General features: G+C 35.1%; 2 protein-coding genes across 2 annotated transcripts; one reads left to right on the top strand and one right to left on the bottom strand.

The window, feature by feature from the left end:
• Positions 1-566: 566 nt before the first annotated feature.
• Positions 567-4,509, top strand: LOC114740580 (phosphoinositide phospholipase C 2). Its single transcript, XM_028928747.1, has 9 exons — positions 567-1,035; positions 1,194-1,390; positions 1,504-1,639; positions 1,952-2,089; positions 2,546-2,733; positions 2,837-2,954; positions 3,289-3,438; positions 3,860-3,946; positions 4,037-4,509. Exons 1-9 carry the CDS (start codon positions 664-666, stop codon positions 4,352-4,354), a joined length of 1,704 nt encoding a protein of 567 aa, XP_028784580.1. The 5' UTR covers positions 567-663; the 3' UTR covers positions 4,355-4,509.
• Positions 4,510-7,872: 3,363 nt separating this feature from the next.
• Positions 7,873-10,341, bottom strand: LOC114740600 (putative serine/threonine-protein kinase-like protein CCR3). The gene has a single exon (XM_028928770.1). It carries the CDS (start codon positions 10,339-10,341, stop codon positions 7,873-7,875), a length of 2,469 nt encoding a protein of 822 aa, XP_028784603.1.
• Between the last annotated feature and the right edge of the window lie 5,081 nt (positions 10,342-15,422).

The following is a 15,422-nucleotide window of genomic DNA, read 5'->3' as shown; positions in this document are numbered from 1 at the left end:
TTTTTAATGTCTATGATTAATATGTTGGCTGTCATGTTCATATCATACACTCTGTCTAATTATTAACGTAGGTGCTGAACAACTAATTTATAAATATTAAAAGTATCAGTTGAATTAGTTTATTTATAAAAGATTGGTGTTGATTTTTTCATTTACGTTAATTCCTCCATAGATGAGAAACTTCCAAATGGATAATTTAAAAAAAAAATTATAAATACCAGTGAAGAAGACATTTTTGAATGATAAAGTATAATTCCCTCATCAATTAGATCATACATATCTGGGACCAGACTAAGTATAGATATGCAATATTTTATGATGATTCTTAAACCCTGAAGCTGAACCAGCTTGTTTGCCACAGTTCAGTTCGGTTTCACAAAAGCTGTCTTCTTTTTTAACTTTATGTTTATTTAATACAAAAAGCATAAACCAAATTTAAGAAAACACAAGCTACAAGCACATCAAGCAATCTCTTTCTTCATTACAGAGGCATTATAAAGGAATAACGGCATGCCTTTCTTCCTTACAAACACCACAAACAGCATAAATTCTCGCTTTTTGTCCAAGCCACATCAATGCGGACAACACGTATATTAACTCAACAACCCAGTCGACATATCTCTAGGAGGGAATTATTCAAACACAGAACCAGATAAAACAGAAATGGCAAGCTCGCCACCGGCGATAAATATGAGATCGGCCGGCGGGAATAGAGAGAAAAGTACGAAGGGGATGAAGGGGCAATTCAGAGTGTGTTTCTGTTTCAGGAGGATGTTCAGGGTGAAGGTGGGAGAGCCGCCGGAAGAAGTGAAAGAAGTGTTCAACAAGTACTCAACCAACGGCTCAATGAGCGCGGACGAGCTTCTCAAGTTCTTGGTATTGTTTCAAGGAGAGAGAGAGGCCACCAAGGAAGACGCGCAGTCTATATTTGACAGTGTCAAGCATCTGAGCTTTTTTCACAGACGAGGCCTTCATCTTCATGCCTTCTTCCGTTACCTCCTGGGCGAAGGCAACCATAACGGCCCCTTACGTCAGGTAAATTATTATCATCTCTCATCTGTTTCTATACTTCATCTCTAAATTTCCTGACTTTTTTTTCAGTAAGTTATGATAGTTAATCAAATAACAAAATCCATAGCTTATTGTATCTTAAAAATTACTTGTTTCATTCGATTATTTTGTTATTTTGGCAGGTAAAGCAAGACATGGATGCTCCATTGGCTCATTATTTCATGTACACAGGACATAACTCCTACTTAACTGGCAATCAAATTAGCAGTGATAGCAGCACCGAACCCATCATATCTGCTTTAAAGAAAGGTGTTCGAGTGATTGAGCTCGATCTGTGGCCTGATGGTCGAGGCGAGGATGCTGAAGTTCGTCACGGAGGGTATTTAATTTATGCAATTAATTACGCATTCTTATTTTAATCTCATTCAGATTTTAATTAATACTTGCTTTAATTTAATTAACATGTTTGAAGATGTGTGTGTGCGTGTATAGGACTTTGACAGCTCCAGTGGAGCTGAGAGATTGCTTGGAAGCTATCAAAGAACATGCCTTTGAAGTTTCTGAATATCCTGTGGTCATCACTTTTGAGGACCATTTGAGTTCTCTTCTTCGAACCAAAGTCGCTAGGGTTTGTTCAATCTTCTTGGGATTATTAATTTTAGTCCTGGGAATTTAATCTCTATCGATCAAGTTCGTTAAGTTCTTAGCCATGCACAATTAGTTATTATGGAGTTAGTTTGCCTCTCTGCCAATTGTGAGGACTAATTGTGTGTGGTTATGAAAATTTAGGGACTTTGATTCATAAAGATTAAATTTTAAGAACTAATTGATAACTGAAGCAAACTTAATTACTTAAGAAATCAATTCATTCTAAATACTCGTACATTTTTTTTATATATTTGGTGTATATATAAATAGATATGAATTGCATATGTTGCAGATGGTGAAAGAAATTTTTGGACAGATGTTGTATTATCCGGACTTAAGTTATGCGGAACAAACAGAGTTTCCATCTCCGGAGTCTCTCAAGGGAAAAATCATGATTTCGACGAAACCACCAGAATATCATGACCATACGGTGAGCCACATTAATTTTACTAAAAATTCAAGTTTAGCGGTTGAAATTGGAATCAACTCAAGATCAAATCTGTTATAATTAAAAGTAATAGTTAAATAAAAAAGGTATTAACCACAAGCATACAAAGCTTTAGAACGTTTATTCATAAACCACACATAATTCAATAAAACTAAAACACAAATATAAAGTATTGTTATGTCTTTTTTCAAACTCAAAATAATGTCATTTTTTTATGTTAAATAAAGTAAAATTTCACCCAGTCAATCCATTCAAAACTCCTGATGGGATTGGCTAAGAAACTAGTTGATCAGTTCATTAAACTTAATCTAGATTATGAACTGATGAGAACGTTATATGAGTAACTCACAGGAAAGTTTAATTCAAAGCTTGCTTGTACTAATATTATCAAATGAATCTAGTGAGGTTGACACACGTTGTATGGTTTGTTTTTGTCAGGGAGATATATCAGACGAGGATATTGAGGAGGATCTTACAGAATATAGGAATCTGATAGCCATTCATGCTGGGAAGCCCAAGGGCGGTGTGGAACATTGGTTTGCCCCTCAAAGTCAAGTGAAACGTGTTAGCTTGAGTGAGCAAGAACTTGAAAACGTTGCTGTTACTTATTCGACTGATATTGTCAGGTAATTAATTAAGTACGATTGGCTTTTTACGCACTGATTAATAATAATAATTAATAACAATCATCATTAATTATCTAAGCATTGGTTTATATATACTGATTAGATTTACCCAAGACAATTTGCTGAGGATATACCCAAAAGGTACGCGTCTAGACTCATCTAACTATAACCCCATGATTGGATGGACCCACGGAGCTCAAATGGTGGCATTTAACATGCAGGTTTCACTTTTCCTTTAATTTTCATCTTCTTCTCCTTCCCAGTTCTACTCAACTAATTAACCGGTTTGGGGCCTCTAATTAATGTGCCTCTTTTAATACCCTTTGTAATTCTCGAACCTTTCAAATGTTTTTTCCGCTATATGATCATTAAATTCTACATAAAATGATTATCAAATGGCGCTCGTTTTATTTGTAGAATCTGATGGTCAAAAGAAAAGGGGGAGAAAAACGTTGGGAAGGATTACAAATAGCGTTGGAGGCTCCCAACCCCGATTTTGATAAACTCTTTAGTTTAAAACGTGTATTAATGCTTGGGCAAGTGTTTGATAATTAGGGACATGGGAAGTATCTATGGATTATGGAAGGCATGTTCAGAGCCTATGGCGGGTGTGGCTATGTTAAGAAACCAGACATCCTCTTGGACGAATATGACATTTTTGATCCTTCCGCCACCGATGATCTCCCTGTCAAAGAAACTCTGAATGTGAGCTCTATTAATCATCACTGTCACAAAATTTTTTGTTTATAAGTATCTTGTTAAATAGGTTTAGTTATATGTACCACCTCTGATCTTAAATAAAGAAGCTAGTTAAAGAGTTTGTTTTTTAATTTTACCTTCCAAATTTATAATTTTTTTTCAAATTATTCCTATGGATAACATATTTCATTAATGAGAGTAATGATTAAAGGATATTTTAAGAATAAGTAATTAATTTAACTAATTTTCATAATATATATAAATTAGTTATTTAACTCTTGTATTTAGAACAGAATAAAGTTATCATCTTTACATTTTAAGTATTTGCCAGTAATACGCATAATTGAGAAACTTAATGAAAGAATTGACGGTTAAAAATTAAGAAAAATAATTATTTAACCGTCGTAATAACTAACATGCAAGACAGGTAATGGTGTACATGGGGGAAGGGTGGCATTCAGATTTTAGAGGAACGCACTTCGATTTCTATTCACCTCCAGATTTCTTTGTCAAGGTAAAAAATGGATGTCCTCGATTAATTAATTATTTTTTTACATACATTTAGCATTTATTGTTTTTCGTCGTAATTTAAATGAAAATGCAGGTGGGCATAAGTGGAGTTGCAGCAGATTCGACCCATATGAAGAGGACGAAGGCCATAGAGGACCAGTGGGTGCCTGTTTGGAACGAGGAATTTAGGTTTGATTTGAGAGTTCCGGAACTGGCAATTCTTCGAATTGAGGTGATGGAGTATGACACTTCAGGCAAGCACGACTTTGGGGGCCAAACATGTCTTCCAGTGTCTCTCATCAAGTCCGGCATTCGAGCCGTTCCCTTGTACGATCGCAAAGGTCGAATTTACCCCGCCGTCAGGCTTCTCATGGGCTTTCACTTTGCTCATCATGACTCTATTTTGTACTAGTTCGGTCATTCTCATCTTAATTCATTTCAACTTCAAGATTTCTTCTGCATTAATTCATTATGCATTGTGTTGTTTGATTTGATTGATCATGCTTTCCTCCCTAATCACCTTTTCTGATTCGTTACATGTATAAATATTGAATTTCGCTTTTCTTATATTTATATTTATCTCCTTTTTCATGAGAAGACCATTCTAAAACTGGAGCCACTCTAATGAAGTTTGATGATTTTTACCCCCAAAAAAAAAAAAACCTATTTCTTGTTGTAGTTTTACGTTGGAAAAAGTTAAGTTGAATCTTTAATTGAGACAATTAGGAAAAGGACATTGCAGTGAGGCTGACTATGTCAGATAACGAGAAAGCTAAACTGGCATCTTGACTATAGATTAATGTAGAACTTTTTAAGTCAGAAACTCCCAAACAGTGGCTCCCATGTCCTTAACAAATTGAAAATATAAGCGCAATTGAACTTAGGAGTTATGACCTGATGTTTGCAAGAGAGTTTTCATGTCATTAGAAATGAATTTTGCACTTCAGCTCAAAAAAAAGAAATGAATTTTGCACACACTAAAATAATACTACCTCGAATCCTTAATATAAGACCTTATTTAATTTTTATTTTAATCCTAAATATAAGATCCCAATCCACTTTGTCTCTTATATTTAAGCATTTTTTCTAAGCTAATCTTTTTAATAATAGTAGTTCTAACCAATACACTTGATTACTAAGAATATTTTAGGAAAAACAATGCATATTTGTTACAAATAACTAACTTAGCTTATTTTCTTAATCTTCTCAAATTAGTCAACTAGTTTTATAATTAGGACCGGAGGTAATATTTCCTTTTCATCTTTCTACAGAATTAAAAGTCAAACTTCATTCTTCAAAGTTCAGGCCAAAAAAAGGTCATATGATACATAAAATGACCACTTCTCCATGCAAAAAGAAGTATATCATACATATGAAGGGTGAGAAATTAAAAAATTTACTATATTAATGTAAAATCATTTTCTTAATAGCTTTAATTAACTACAGCATAATTCTCTTTGTTGAGCATGTCCAGAATCCCATAATTAAATAAAGAGAAGCTGACAATTAATAACTTTAAAAAATATCAATGTAAAATTAGGACCTGTCCATAATTGGAGTTTCGAAATATATTACTTGATTTTTTTTTGCCAACTGGATGCTTAAACTTGACATTTATATCTTAAAAAAGTCTTTATCTTACATTAATTAATATTCTTCATATCTTCAATTGTCATTCTCCAATAGTAGTGTCGAGACAATCATATAATTTTCCTTGAATGTTCATTGGTGCATAAATAATTAGAGCTATCAAAAATGGGCCCATGACAACCACATCGTCACGGGGCAATATTTAATAATTCAAATAGGTTAGCTTGCGAGTTGTTCCATATCATAATTCAATGGAAACGTATGATTATTAATCACAGATTAGTTAGTTTAATGGTGAAAATACAAACAAAATGTGTCTGTCACACATATTTCAATTCCAACTTCATCAGTTTCTTAAGAGTATTTTACAAGTAATTTTCTTAATCCTATCTATCACTACAACTAACATCAAGTCATTTGATTTTTCCACGAAGAACCAGTATTATAATTTTTTTTTTCAAGTTTTCAACTCTCTATGAATTTATCTTCCTGTAAATATCTTTCTTCTCCTCACATGAGCACCTTATTTTCTGCCCATGTGCTGTCACTATCAGGTTATTAAGACCCAACGTTAAATGATACTAGTTTTTTTAGGTGAACAAATAAATGATTAGTTTTTATTTGGGTTAAGGTGCAATTTTAACTTGATGTTATTTTTTACATGCAATTTTGTTTTTGATATTTTTAGTAGTATAATTTTAACTTTGAGGGACAAAATTGTACCCAAAGATTAGAGGCAAAATTGCACCAAAAAAAAAAGTGCAGGGACAAAAGTGCATTTAAAAAATAAAATCAAAGGTAAAATTACACCACTAAAATATTAGGGGTAAAATTGCACATGAAAAATAAGATCAGGGTCAAAATTACATCTTAACTCTTTTTATTTTAAAAAAATGTATAATTTACCTTAATTAGTTTTAAAATAACAAAATAATATACTCAAACTTAAAACAAAAAAAAAAAAAACCTGCCAGCATGATTACGTAGTAGGATATACAGAACAGATCACCGTGTGTTGTGAGCAGAGCCATGTAAGCCAGGTAAGTTGCGGTGAAAATGGGATTAATTTAATATGTCTCAGTGTCCTCCTGATCTATTCCCCACCCCCCCCCCCCCAAAAAAATTTTTTTTTGCCTAAATTAAAATGTAAAGTTTAGTCTGAATCTGTTAATTTTTTGGTTGCAAATCTGTTATTTTGCTGGCTATGTCATAGCTAACCATGACTTTTCGGATCACTGATATCTCATATCTCCTGATTTTATTTGGGCACCCCAAAAAAAAAAATCCTAACAAACTTATACTGTTGAAATGTTGTTTAAAATTTACAAAATTCAATTTTTAAAAAAATCAATGATAACTAATAACTTGTTTCATAGAATTTGAAAATGTTTAAACTTTTCAAGATGGTTAAACTGTACGGTGTTATGAGTCATAAATTCTTAAAAAAATCATTTATAACAACATAATAAATATTATGTATCGCACTTTAATTAAAACTAATACTCTCTCAAGAATACCAAATTATCAGAGAATCTAACCCTGCCCCCACAGGCCATGAGGCCAGCAATTCCTTATTTATATTTCGTGATCCCAGGAGCTGGTGCCGGAACCATCTTATAATTTCGTATATATAATATTTGCATATACTGACACATTTTACAATTAAACTTAAATATTCTCATTTTTGTGAAATATGTATTTCATGGTTCTACATTTTTATTAAAAAACCTGACATAATGCATAAAAAAGGTTGGATATAAGTATTTTATTTTAAAAAACTCAATCAACTGTCTAAGGACTTGTTTGGATTCATAATCAACAAGCACGTTCACCTAAGCCAAAATAAAACTCTTCTTACATATTTTTTTCGTATTTCGAATCATAATTAAAAAGTTATTTATAAGTTACTTAAGACTCATTTGAGATGGTTTATAAGTAATTTTTTAGTCATGATATATAAAATACAAAGTAAATATGTAATATTTTTTGTTTTAATTTACGTAAAATATAATTATAAGTACTTAAAAAAGTCAATCCAATCAACACCTTATATTGTTCATAAAGTTATCATTTAGCCGCGAGTAAAAGGGGTTCCTTGTCTATAATGAAATTTACCCGGTTATCCATGAACTCTATGCTGAAATTTTCTTCGTTGTCTCCTTAAAGGTTTATGTACTCAAATAATTACACAAACTGATAACCCCCAAAAAAAACACGTGTGAAAATGAAGCTAAATAAGGAACAAAACAAGTCCAACCTTTGTGGGAAAAATGAAAGAATGCTGTCACAAATCTATCATTACAATATGATGAAGCCAACGCACGACGGCACTTGAGATTTTCATCGTACGGCCATGTAGTCGTCACAAGTTTCATTGGAACAGGGCAGAGGAAGAGAACCTGGACTCCCTTCAACAGAAGCCAAAGCTCTCTCCAGATTCGCCACGATATCACTCACACTCGGTCTCTCTTTCCCCTCCAAATTCACACAATGCATCGCGCTATACGCCATTATCTCCAAACCTTCAACTTCGTTCGCCTCTGGTTCTCCTACTCTGTAATCCAACACACTCCATAGCTCTCCTCCTCCGATCCTCGGTCCTGCATATTCCACCACTCCCACTGGACTTGCCCCTCCCTCCTCCTCTCTAAACACTGCTCTTTTCCCTGTCAGAAGCTCCAACATAACCACCCCTAATCCATACACATCACTTTTTGTGGTCAAAACGTTCATTACGTAGTACTCTGGATCTATGTACCCTACTGTTCCTACAGCTTTTGTTGATATGTGTCCTTCCTCACCCATCAATGATAATCCAAAGTCTGAGACTCTGGCGTTCCAATTTGAGTCTAATAGTATGTTTGATGACTTTATGTCTCTGTGAATTATCGAGGGTACTGCGTAGTTGTGAAGATACTCGATCCCTCTGGCCGCGTCGAGGGCGATTTTGATCCTCAATCGCCATGAATTTACAACACTGCTGGTTCTTTCGGTGTTGTGAGCGTTGTGCAAGTGGTAGTGGAGTGATCCGTTGGTCATGTATTCGTAGACCAGGAGCTTCTCGTCGTTTTGCTCGCAGAATCCAAGGAGGCCCACCAGGTGTTTGTGATGAAGCCTAGATAACAAAGCCACTTCTGAATCGAATGCGCTTTCTCTCTCTTGGAATTTCTTCTTTCTCGTGCAGGTTTCTCCTCGTTTGATTGCGACTTCACGTCCATCTTCTAGCTTGCCTCTGTACACAATGCCGAAGCTTCCGGAGCCTATTTTGTTGTCAATGGAGAAGTTGTTAGTGGCTATCGCGAGTTCTGACAATGTGAAGGTCTCCATCCTGTCTACTACAATGGAGGATGACCCACTTCTTCTGTAGCTCCTTAATGTCCGTGAATTCTGTCGTTTGCTGGAGAATGATCTTATGGTTGTGTCTGTGGTTGAAGCAGCGGGAAAAGTAATATCCGCATCGGCTTCACTGGCTGTGGCTTGAACTAAATTGTTAGATTTTCTCTGCAATAATAAACGGCATGTTCCAAACCACAAGCAGAAAAGAACTGAGCAGAGACCCACAAAAGCACCAGCTGATCCAAGAATCAGAGATATCAACCTCTCTCTTGTGTTTCTTATTCCCGCAGGTGGGGTTGAAGAATTTGAAGATGGTGATGGTGGTGATGGTGGGGGTGTGATTGGTAATGGCACTGCGAGTGGATCCTCTGTTTGGCAGGAATAACATATTCTTCCAGACCCATGACAGAGAACCTCGGAGTTCGGGTATGTACCACAAGAGCTACAAGAATCCTTGATACATGGTCCTGGAATTATCATTCCCATAGGAAGAACAAGATCTGTACTGTTAGTACTAAGCCTTCTAGACCAACCTGGTCCCCAGCAGATCACAGACAGATTTCCTGTCAGTAACCCACAAACATAATCCAAACCAGCAACAATTGACTCGAATGAAACATTCTGAATCATGTCATTCTCGATCTCAGACCTGTTGATTCTTCCCCAGCACATAACCAGACCATTTTTGCTTCTAAGAGCACAAGTGAAGTTCGCTCCTAATGCAAGACTTGAGAATTCCGAAGGTGAACTGAAAGGAACATTCAATTGTCCAGCATTATTGCTTCCTTGGCAGACCAAAACTCCTTTAATGGTCAAACCACAAACATGGGATTCTCCTCCAACTAGGCTTGACATTGAAAGATTCCTAAACTGTCTCTGAATCTCATCCCCATTCCTTTCTCTCTGACCCCAACAATGAACACTGTTGTTTCCCTTCAGAATCCCACAAGAAAACCCACATCCAGATGTGAGTCCACGAAAATGAAGGTCCTCATTCGGAAAGGGAAACTCGTGTCCATTTCCGTCTTTTCCTCTCCAGCATCTGACTATACCAGTGCTCAACGCTCTGGCACAAACCTGAGTATCTCCAACTGTTAGATCAGTCAATGAGACGGTGGAGCTGTAATACAAGCGTCTCGGCTGAAAGGGAAAGTATGAATCCGTAGTGTCCCAACAAAGGAGGGTGAAACCGCCGGAGAGGAGACCGCAGAAGAAGCTCCGGCCACCGGAGATGGCTTGGAAGGAGACATTGGGAAGGACTTGGATAGTCTGACCGTTTTGATAGCATAATATTCTCCGGGTGGGTTCGCCAGCAACAATGCCGCAGAAGGTGCCGGTTCCGTAGACGACGGCGGTGGTTGATGCAGAGCCGAGGCCGTTGACGGCGGTCGGTAGCAGCAGAAAAGGGAAGAAAATAATGATGGAGGCGAAGATGAAAGGAATAGGAAAAAGAGACGAGGGTAGATTTGTCATCGGTGAGTTGCACGCTTCTTCTTCTTCATTGAGAGAGAGGTTGAAGGTTGAAGAAGAAGCAGAGAGCAGGATGGGAACAGTAAAAAGAATAATAAAAGAATGGAAATTTGTAGTTATAGCAAAACGAGAGGCGGTGGCGAAGGCTAAAGCGTGTGGTCCCGTGAACAAGGTACCTTGTTAATCTCGTAATAGATCGACGTGACGACATTAAAGACATCAAAATTGAGATATCACCATCAACGCAATTTTGGAGTCCCAGTGAGATATCGCAGTTGAGTTTATACAATCTGAGCAGTAGAAACTAGAAACTAGAAAGCGGAGCGAAGAATCAGATATAGATACTGCTTATTCCTATTATCATGCAAACCGTTAGATTAGTGAGATCACTTTAATACTACATTTACGAATATTTTTAAAATGCTTTTCAAATTACTTTTTTTTTTCCTGGACAAATTCAACTCCCATATAAAACAAAACATGTGTCCGAAATTTGGCGATGAAACAAGAATCCTCAAAGAGATGGCTTGCGTCTTCAAATGATCCAAAGGGGCTTACATTGGTTTTATGGGAATAAAAATAGATCTCAAGCTTAAGCTTACTAACTTCTGAAATGTGATGGCCCAACAAGAAATAGGAAAAGTAAAGACTTATTAAATGTAATACTCCTCCGGTCCTTAATATAGGACCCAATTTTTGAGTTGGTTTTGGTCCTAAATATAAGACCCATTTATCATATTTATCAATTTTCTCTAAATTACCCCTATAGATACTCCCTCAACCATAATTAAATAGAAGAGGGAGAGGAAGTATTAAGAAAGATGATTATGATGTTTTAGAAAAAATATATCACTTTTTTTATAATTAACTAACTTACCTAACTTCCTTAATTTAATCAAATTAGTTAAATGGGTCTTATATTAAGGATCGGAGGAGTAATACTGTATGGTGCATGATGCATCAAAATAAAAGGTTGTCAGTCATCAATTCAATCTGATTTATTGATTACTTAGTCAAAGATCCTGTTAATAAGACGGGAGTGTCCGTCAGATTCTGAAAGATTCACCCACAACGATAAAATTTGGGACCAAAATGGGAAATCAATGCTAATAAAAGACCTAAACATTTAAAAATGTGGACTACCATTTAAGGATTTTTGTTTTCGTAGTTTAGGATGAATCTACCTATACGGAAAACGCTCTTAAAAGTTTTTAATATTTCGCGTTAAGTTTTGGGGAAAAAAACAAAAAAAAAGAAAATGCATCCATCATATTGCAAGACGCTTGACGCTCATCTGGCGCTAGTTTGTTAGTGGCTATAGTTTCCACCTCTTGGAACTTTTCATGAAATGGTAAAATTAAAATGAACAAAATCACAACAAATGAAACGATATTCACCTACTCTTTGTTCCAACTGAATTAAGATTTCAATTTGAATCGCAAGTAATTCTACATACGGGCATCAATGTACCAGGCGTGCCTGAGATTAATGAAGCTCAAAGATTATTGCATGCCTATAATACATTCCACTGACAAATTTTACAAAAACTAGGGGGGAAATTACGAAAGTGAATCCTGCAAAGTTGCAGCTTAGTTCTTTTACTATTAACATTTTAAAACAGTTCGAAATCTCAATTAATGGGATCTTACGTGAAAGGTTTAAGTTTTTTTTTTCTTTTTATTCTCTATTATTAATTTTCAAATTTTACAATTGAAAGAACATTTTATTTTTACAGGATAACAAATTTATTAACAAAAAACACTGCTATCTTCTTTTGCCAAATCATAAAAGATCTGATCGATGTAACGTTGGCATGCATAGATACTCTGTTTTTTTTTTTAACCAGAGCGTAGATACTCTTTTTGGGGCATGTGAAGTTGTGAACCCTTGTATAAATATATATATATAGAGAGAGAGAGAGAGAGAGAGAGAGAGACTGTAATTATAGAAAAATAAATAACCTGAAAGATCTGACTTTTAGCTCATGCACTATGGCAAACTGGCTGACACATTAAATAATTTATTTTAATATTCAGAGTGCCCCAAAGAAAACAAAACTCAGAGTGAGTTGTCATGAAGCTGAGTTAGTAGAATATTGATTTCCTTAAAATTCTAATTGTCCAATTCAATTAATGGGCGGCTGATGGTGCAGACGCAGAATTACTAGTATTTTTCAGAGGGGCGAGAGAATTGGGAAAGTACTCCTCCGGTACTTAATATAAGACTTAATTATTGAGTTGATTTTGGTCCTAAATATAAGACCCATTTATCATATTTATCAATTTTTTCTAAAGTACCCCTATGATACTCTCTCAATCATAATCAAGTAGAAGAGGGAGATGAGGTATTAAGAAAGATGATTATGGTATTTTAGGAAAAACATGTCATATTTTTTATAATTAACTAACTAACCTAATTTCTTTAATCTAATCAAATTAATTAAATGGGTCTTATATTAAGGACCGGAGGAGTAATTATTATTAATCTTAAGCAATGGGGCAAGGAATAAAAAGAAAGCCATCTGCATTGGGAGAGAAGGACCAATTATTGCCACAAAGCGTCATCTGATGCTCTCATGTGATTATTACCGTTCGGCAAGAGATAGACTTTGTATCTCCAATTATTATTTATTAATTCGTGACATTTAAAATTAGTTATTACCGTTGGCATCAAAAAATTAGTTATGAGACATCAATTCTCTTTTCTCTCCAAATTTGTAATTTATTTTCTAAATTATTCATATTGATTCCACGTCTTAATGAGTTGTCTTCTAAAATTAGTTATGAGTAAAAAAAAATACCTTAAGAAAATTACAAATAACCAACTTCACTACTACCTCAGATCCTAGTTATAAGATATCATTTGTAATCTACAAACGAAATTTTATAATTAGAATCAAATATAGTAATTTTTAATTCACTAAAATTAATTAAGTAGCTTTTATATTTAGAACTCGAGGTAACATTAAATACATATTTTTCATAGAATAACTTGTGAAGATCATATATTTTATTATTGTTTTTGAAAAATTATTAAATTTTTTAAAAGGACAAAAAAAAAAAAGGGCATCAGGCCTAGCTTCAAGAGGCACTGATCTTAGCAATTCAGTAGAGACAATGAATCTTGGTAAAGATTATTGCCGAATGTCAAGTACATCATACATCGGTTTCGTCTCATTAGTCATTAGTACAGGCAAAGAATCACAGATGAAGTCCACTTTTTTACACTATCTTTTATCCATATTATACAGATACGACTACTATGTATAAACAGAAAAATACTAATTAGGGAAGATAACCAAAAGTGATTTTAACCCCTAAGTTTGGGAATAAGTTGGGAATAATAGCTTGATCAAAAAACTAATATCTTACAGTCGATGCAAAATAAAACAATGGGAGAAGATTTATTTTAAAAGCTGAAAATTGTTAGCCATTTGCTACAGTCTTCGCCTGATCCTTGCTAGCTTTAATTAATGTGTTTCCCCATACACATATGCATAACTTTAAATTGATGGCGATTAGAGGGCTCTGCACGGCGGAGCAATTTTTTCTTTTTCCGGGGCCAACCAAGGCGGAGCAACCAGCTCCGACGGCGAACAACACATCGTTGGTGCGATGGACGCTGCAAATTGACCGCAGGAGTAAAGCAGCGGCTTCGAGGCGGTTTTCAGAGCTAAAGCTTATTATTCGGCCAGTATCGCCAGGCCAAGATTAGAAATACTAAGATGTGAACGACTAAAGAGAATTTAAAATGGCTGAATAGAAGTTGGGCTTTTCTTCCCAACAAGTTTGAAACTAGGGCCCAGTAAGTTTTCTGGAAATAAAATGAGTTGGGCTTTTTTTCCCAACAAATCAGATTTAATTTGAAATTATTATAATTAAGTGATGGGGTTTAGTTCTAGATCCCTCACAATATAGTAAATCAAGATTCGAGTTCCTATTAAGAGAGATATTCACATTTAGTGCTTATCCTAATCAAGTAAAATCATACTACCTCCGATCCTAAATGTGAGAATTAGTTGAAAATCCAATTTAATCATAAATACAAGACACTAATCTAATTTGTCTAGCATATTTATTTATTTTCTCCCAAAATAGTCTTCATGACAATTACACGTGTTAACAGATTTCCATTGTGATGTATATAATAAACAAAGGTATTTTAGAAAAGACAATACTTATTTATTACAAATAATTAATTTAACTATTTTTTTAATATCTGTATATTGTTATTTAGCTCTTCTATTATAGGCCGAACATAGTAACAAATTGCCTCAAATTGAGGATACATGTGCCGAACCGTTTCTGATTAAAAATCAAGCAACTTTAGAATAAGTGGTAAATTATTCTTTTGCTGTGTTTGGACACATTGGTTTGTTTAGATGGTCAAAAGGAGGGGAAAAGTCTCTCCAACTTTGACAAGCTAATGAAAGTTTGTGATGGCAATATCTTCATTATGCGCTTCTTCCCTGTTGCAGGACGCATAGAAAGTATTGAGCCACATATCTGTCCATATATCTCTTTTTTTAGCAATAACGATAATAATGGACAGATCCAAATCTATTAAAGTGCCCACAAATTTGTTAAAGCAAACTCACTGATGAAGCCAATAATGACATTTAACAAATGGGAAGATTTTGAATAAACCACAAAACAAGTTGATGAGAGTGGACACTGCTGGGTGGTGAGTAACAGTAGGATCCATCAGAGAAACAGTGATCGACAAGAAAGGCATTTGCACAGCCAAGGCACCCCACCTCTCACTCTCTGCCCGCTGCTCTGTGCCTTTCACGCGCCTCTCATTCAAAAGCTCCACAAAAGAATTTGATAATGATATATTATTAATCCTTTCCATAATTATATATATATCTCACTTCAACGCACGATGCCAGTGTGCATGTGTCCGAACTGTGCTGGATCAGAACGGAACATAAGTCACCTATTTACCGATTGAAAGAGACCCAATCATAAGCCTCAGGTTGGGTCACCTGCAGCATTCATAGTGTTGTTTTGTTTGAGTATTGGGTGTTACTTATAATTATTAATAATTTTCAATTATACGCCCTCCTATATCCTCTGCCTTCA

This window comes from Neltuma alba, unplaced genomic scaffold, assembly GCF_004799145.2.
Source record: "Neltuma alba isolate B1F8T4 unplaced genomic scaffold, ASM479914v2 tig00003186_pilon, whole genome shotgun sequence".
Classification (NCBI taxonomy): Eukaryota; Viridiplantae; Streptophyta; class Magnoliopsida; order Fabales; family Fabaceae; genus Neltuma; species Neltuma alba.
The sequence above is the reverse complement of the archived record's forward strand: the minus strand, read 5'-3'. Positions and strand labels throughout refer to the sequence as shown.

Bases quoted from the DNA above. Each gene is read 5' to 3' on its own strand.
- LOC114740600 (XM_028928770.1), bottom strand. From the start codon at position 10,341: ATGACAAATCTACCCTCGTCTCTTTTTCCTATTCCTTTCATCTTCGCC.
- LOC114740580 (XM_028928747.1), top strand. From the start codon at position 664: ATGGCAAGCTCGCCACCGGCGATAAATATGAGATCGGCCGGCGGGAAT. The intron at 2,090-2,545 runs GTGAGCCACATT...TGTTTTTGTCAG, and splicing joins CAGAATATCATGACCATACG to GGAGATATATCAGACGAGGA. The intron at 2,955-3,288 runs GTTTCACTTTTC...TTTGATAATTAG, and splicing joins TGGTGGCATTTAACATGCAG to GGACATGGGAAGTATCTATG.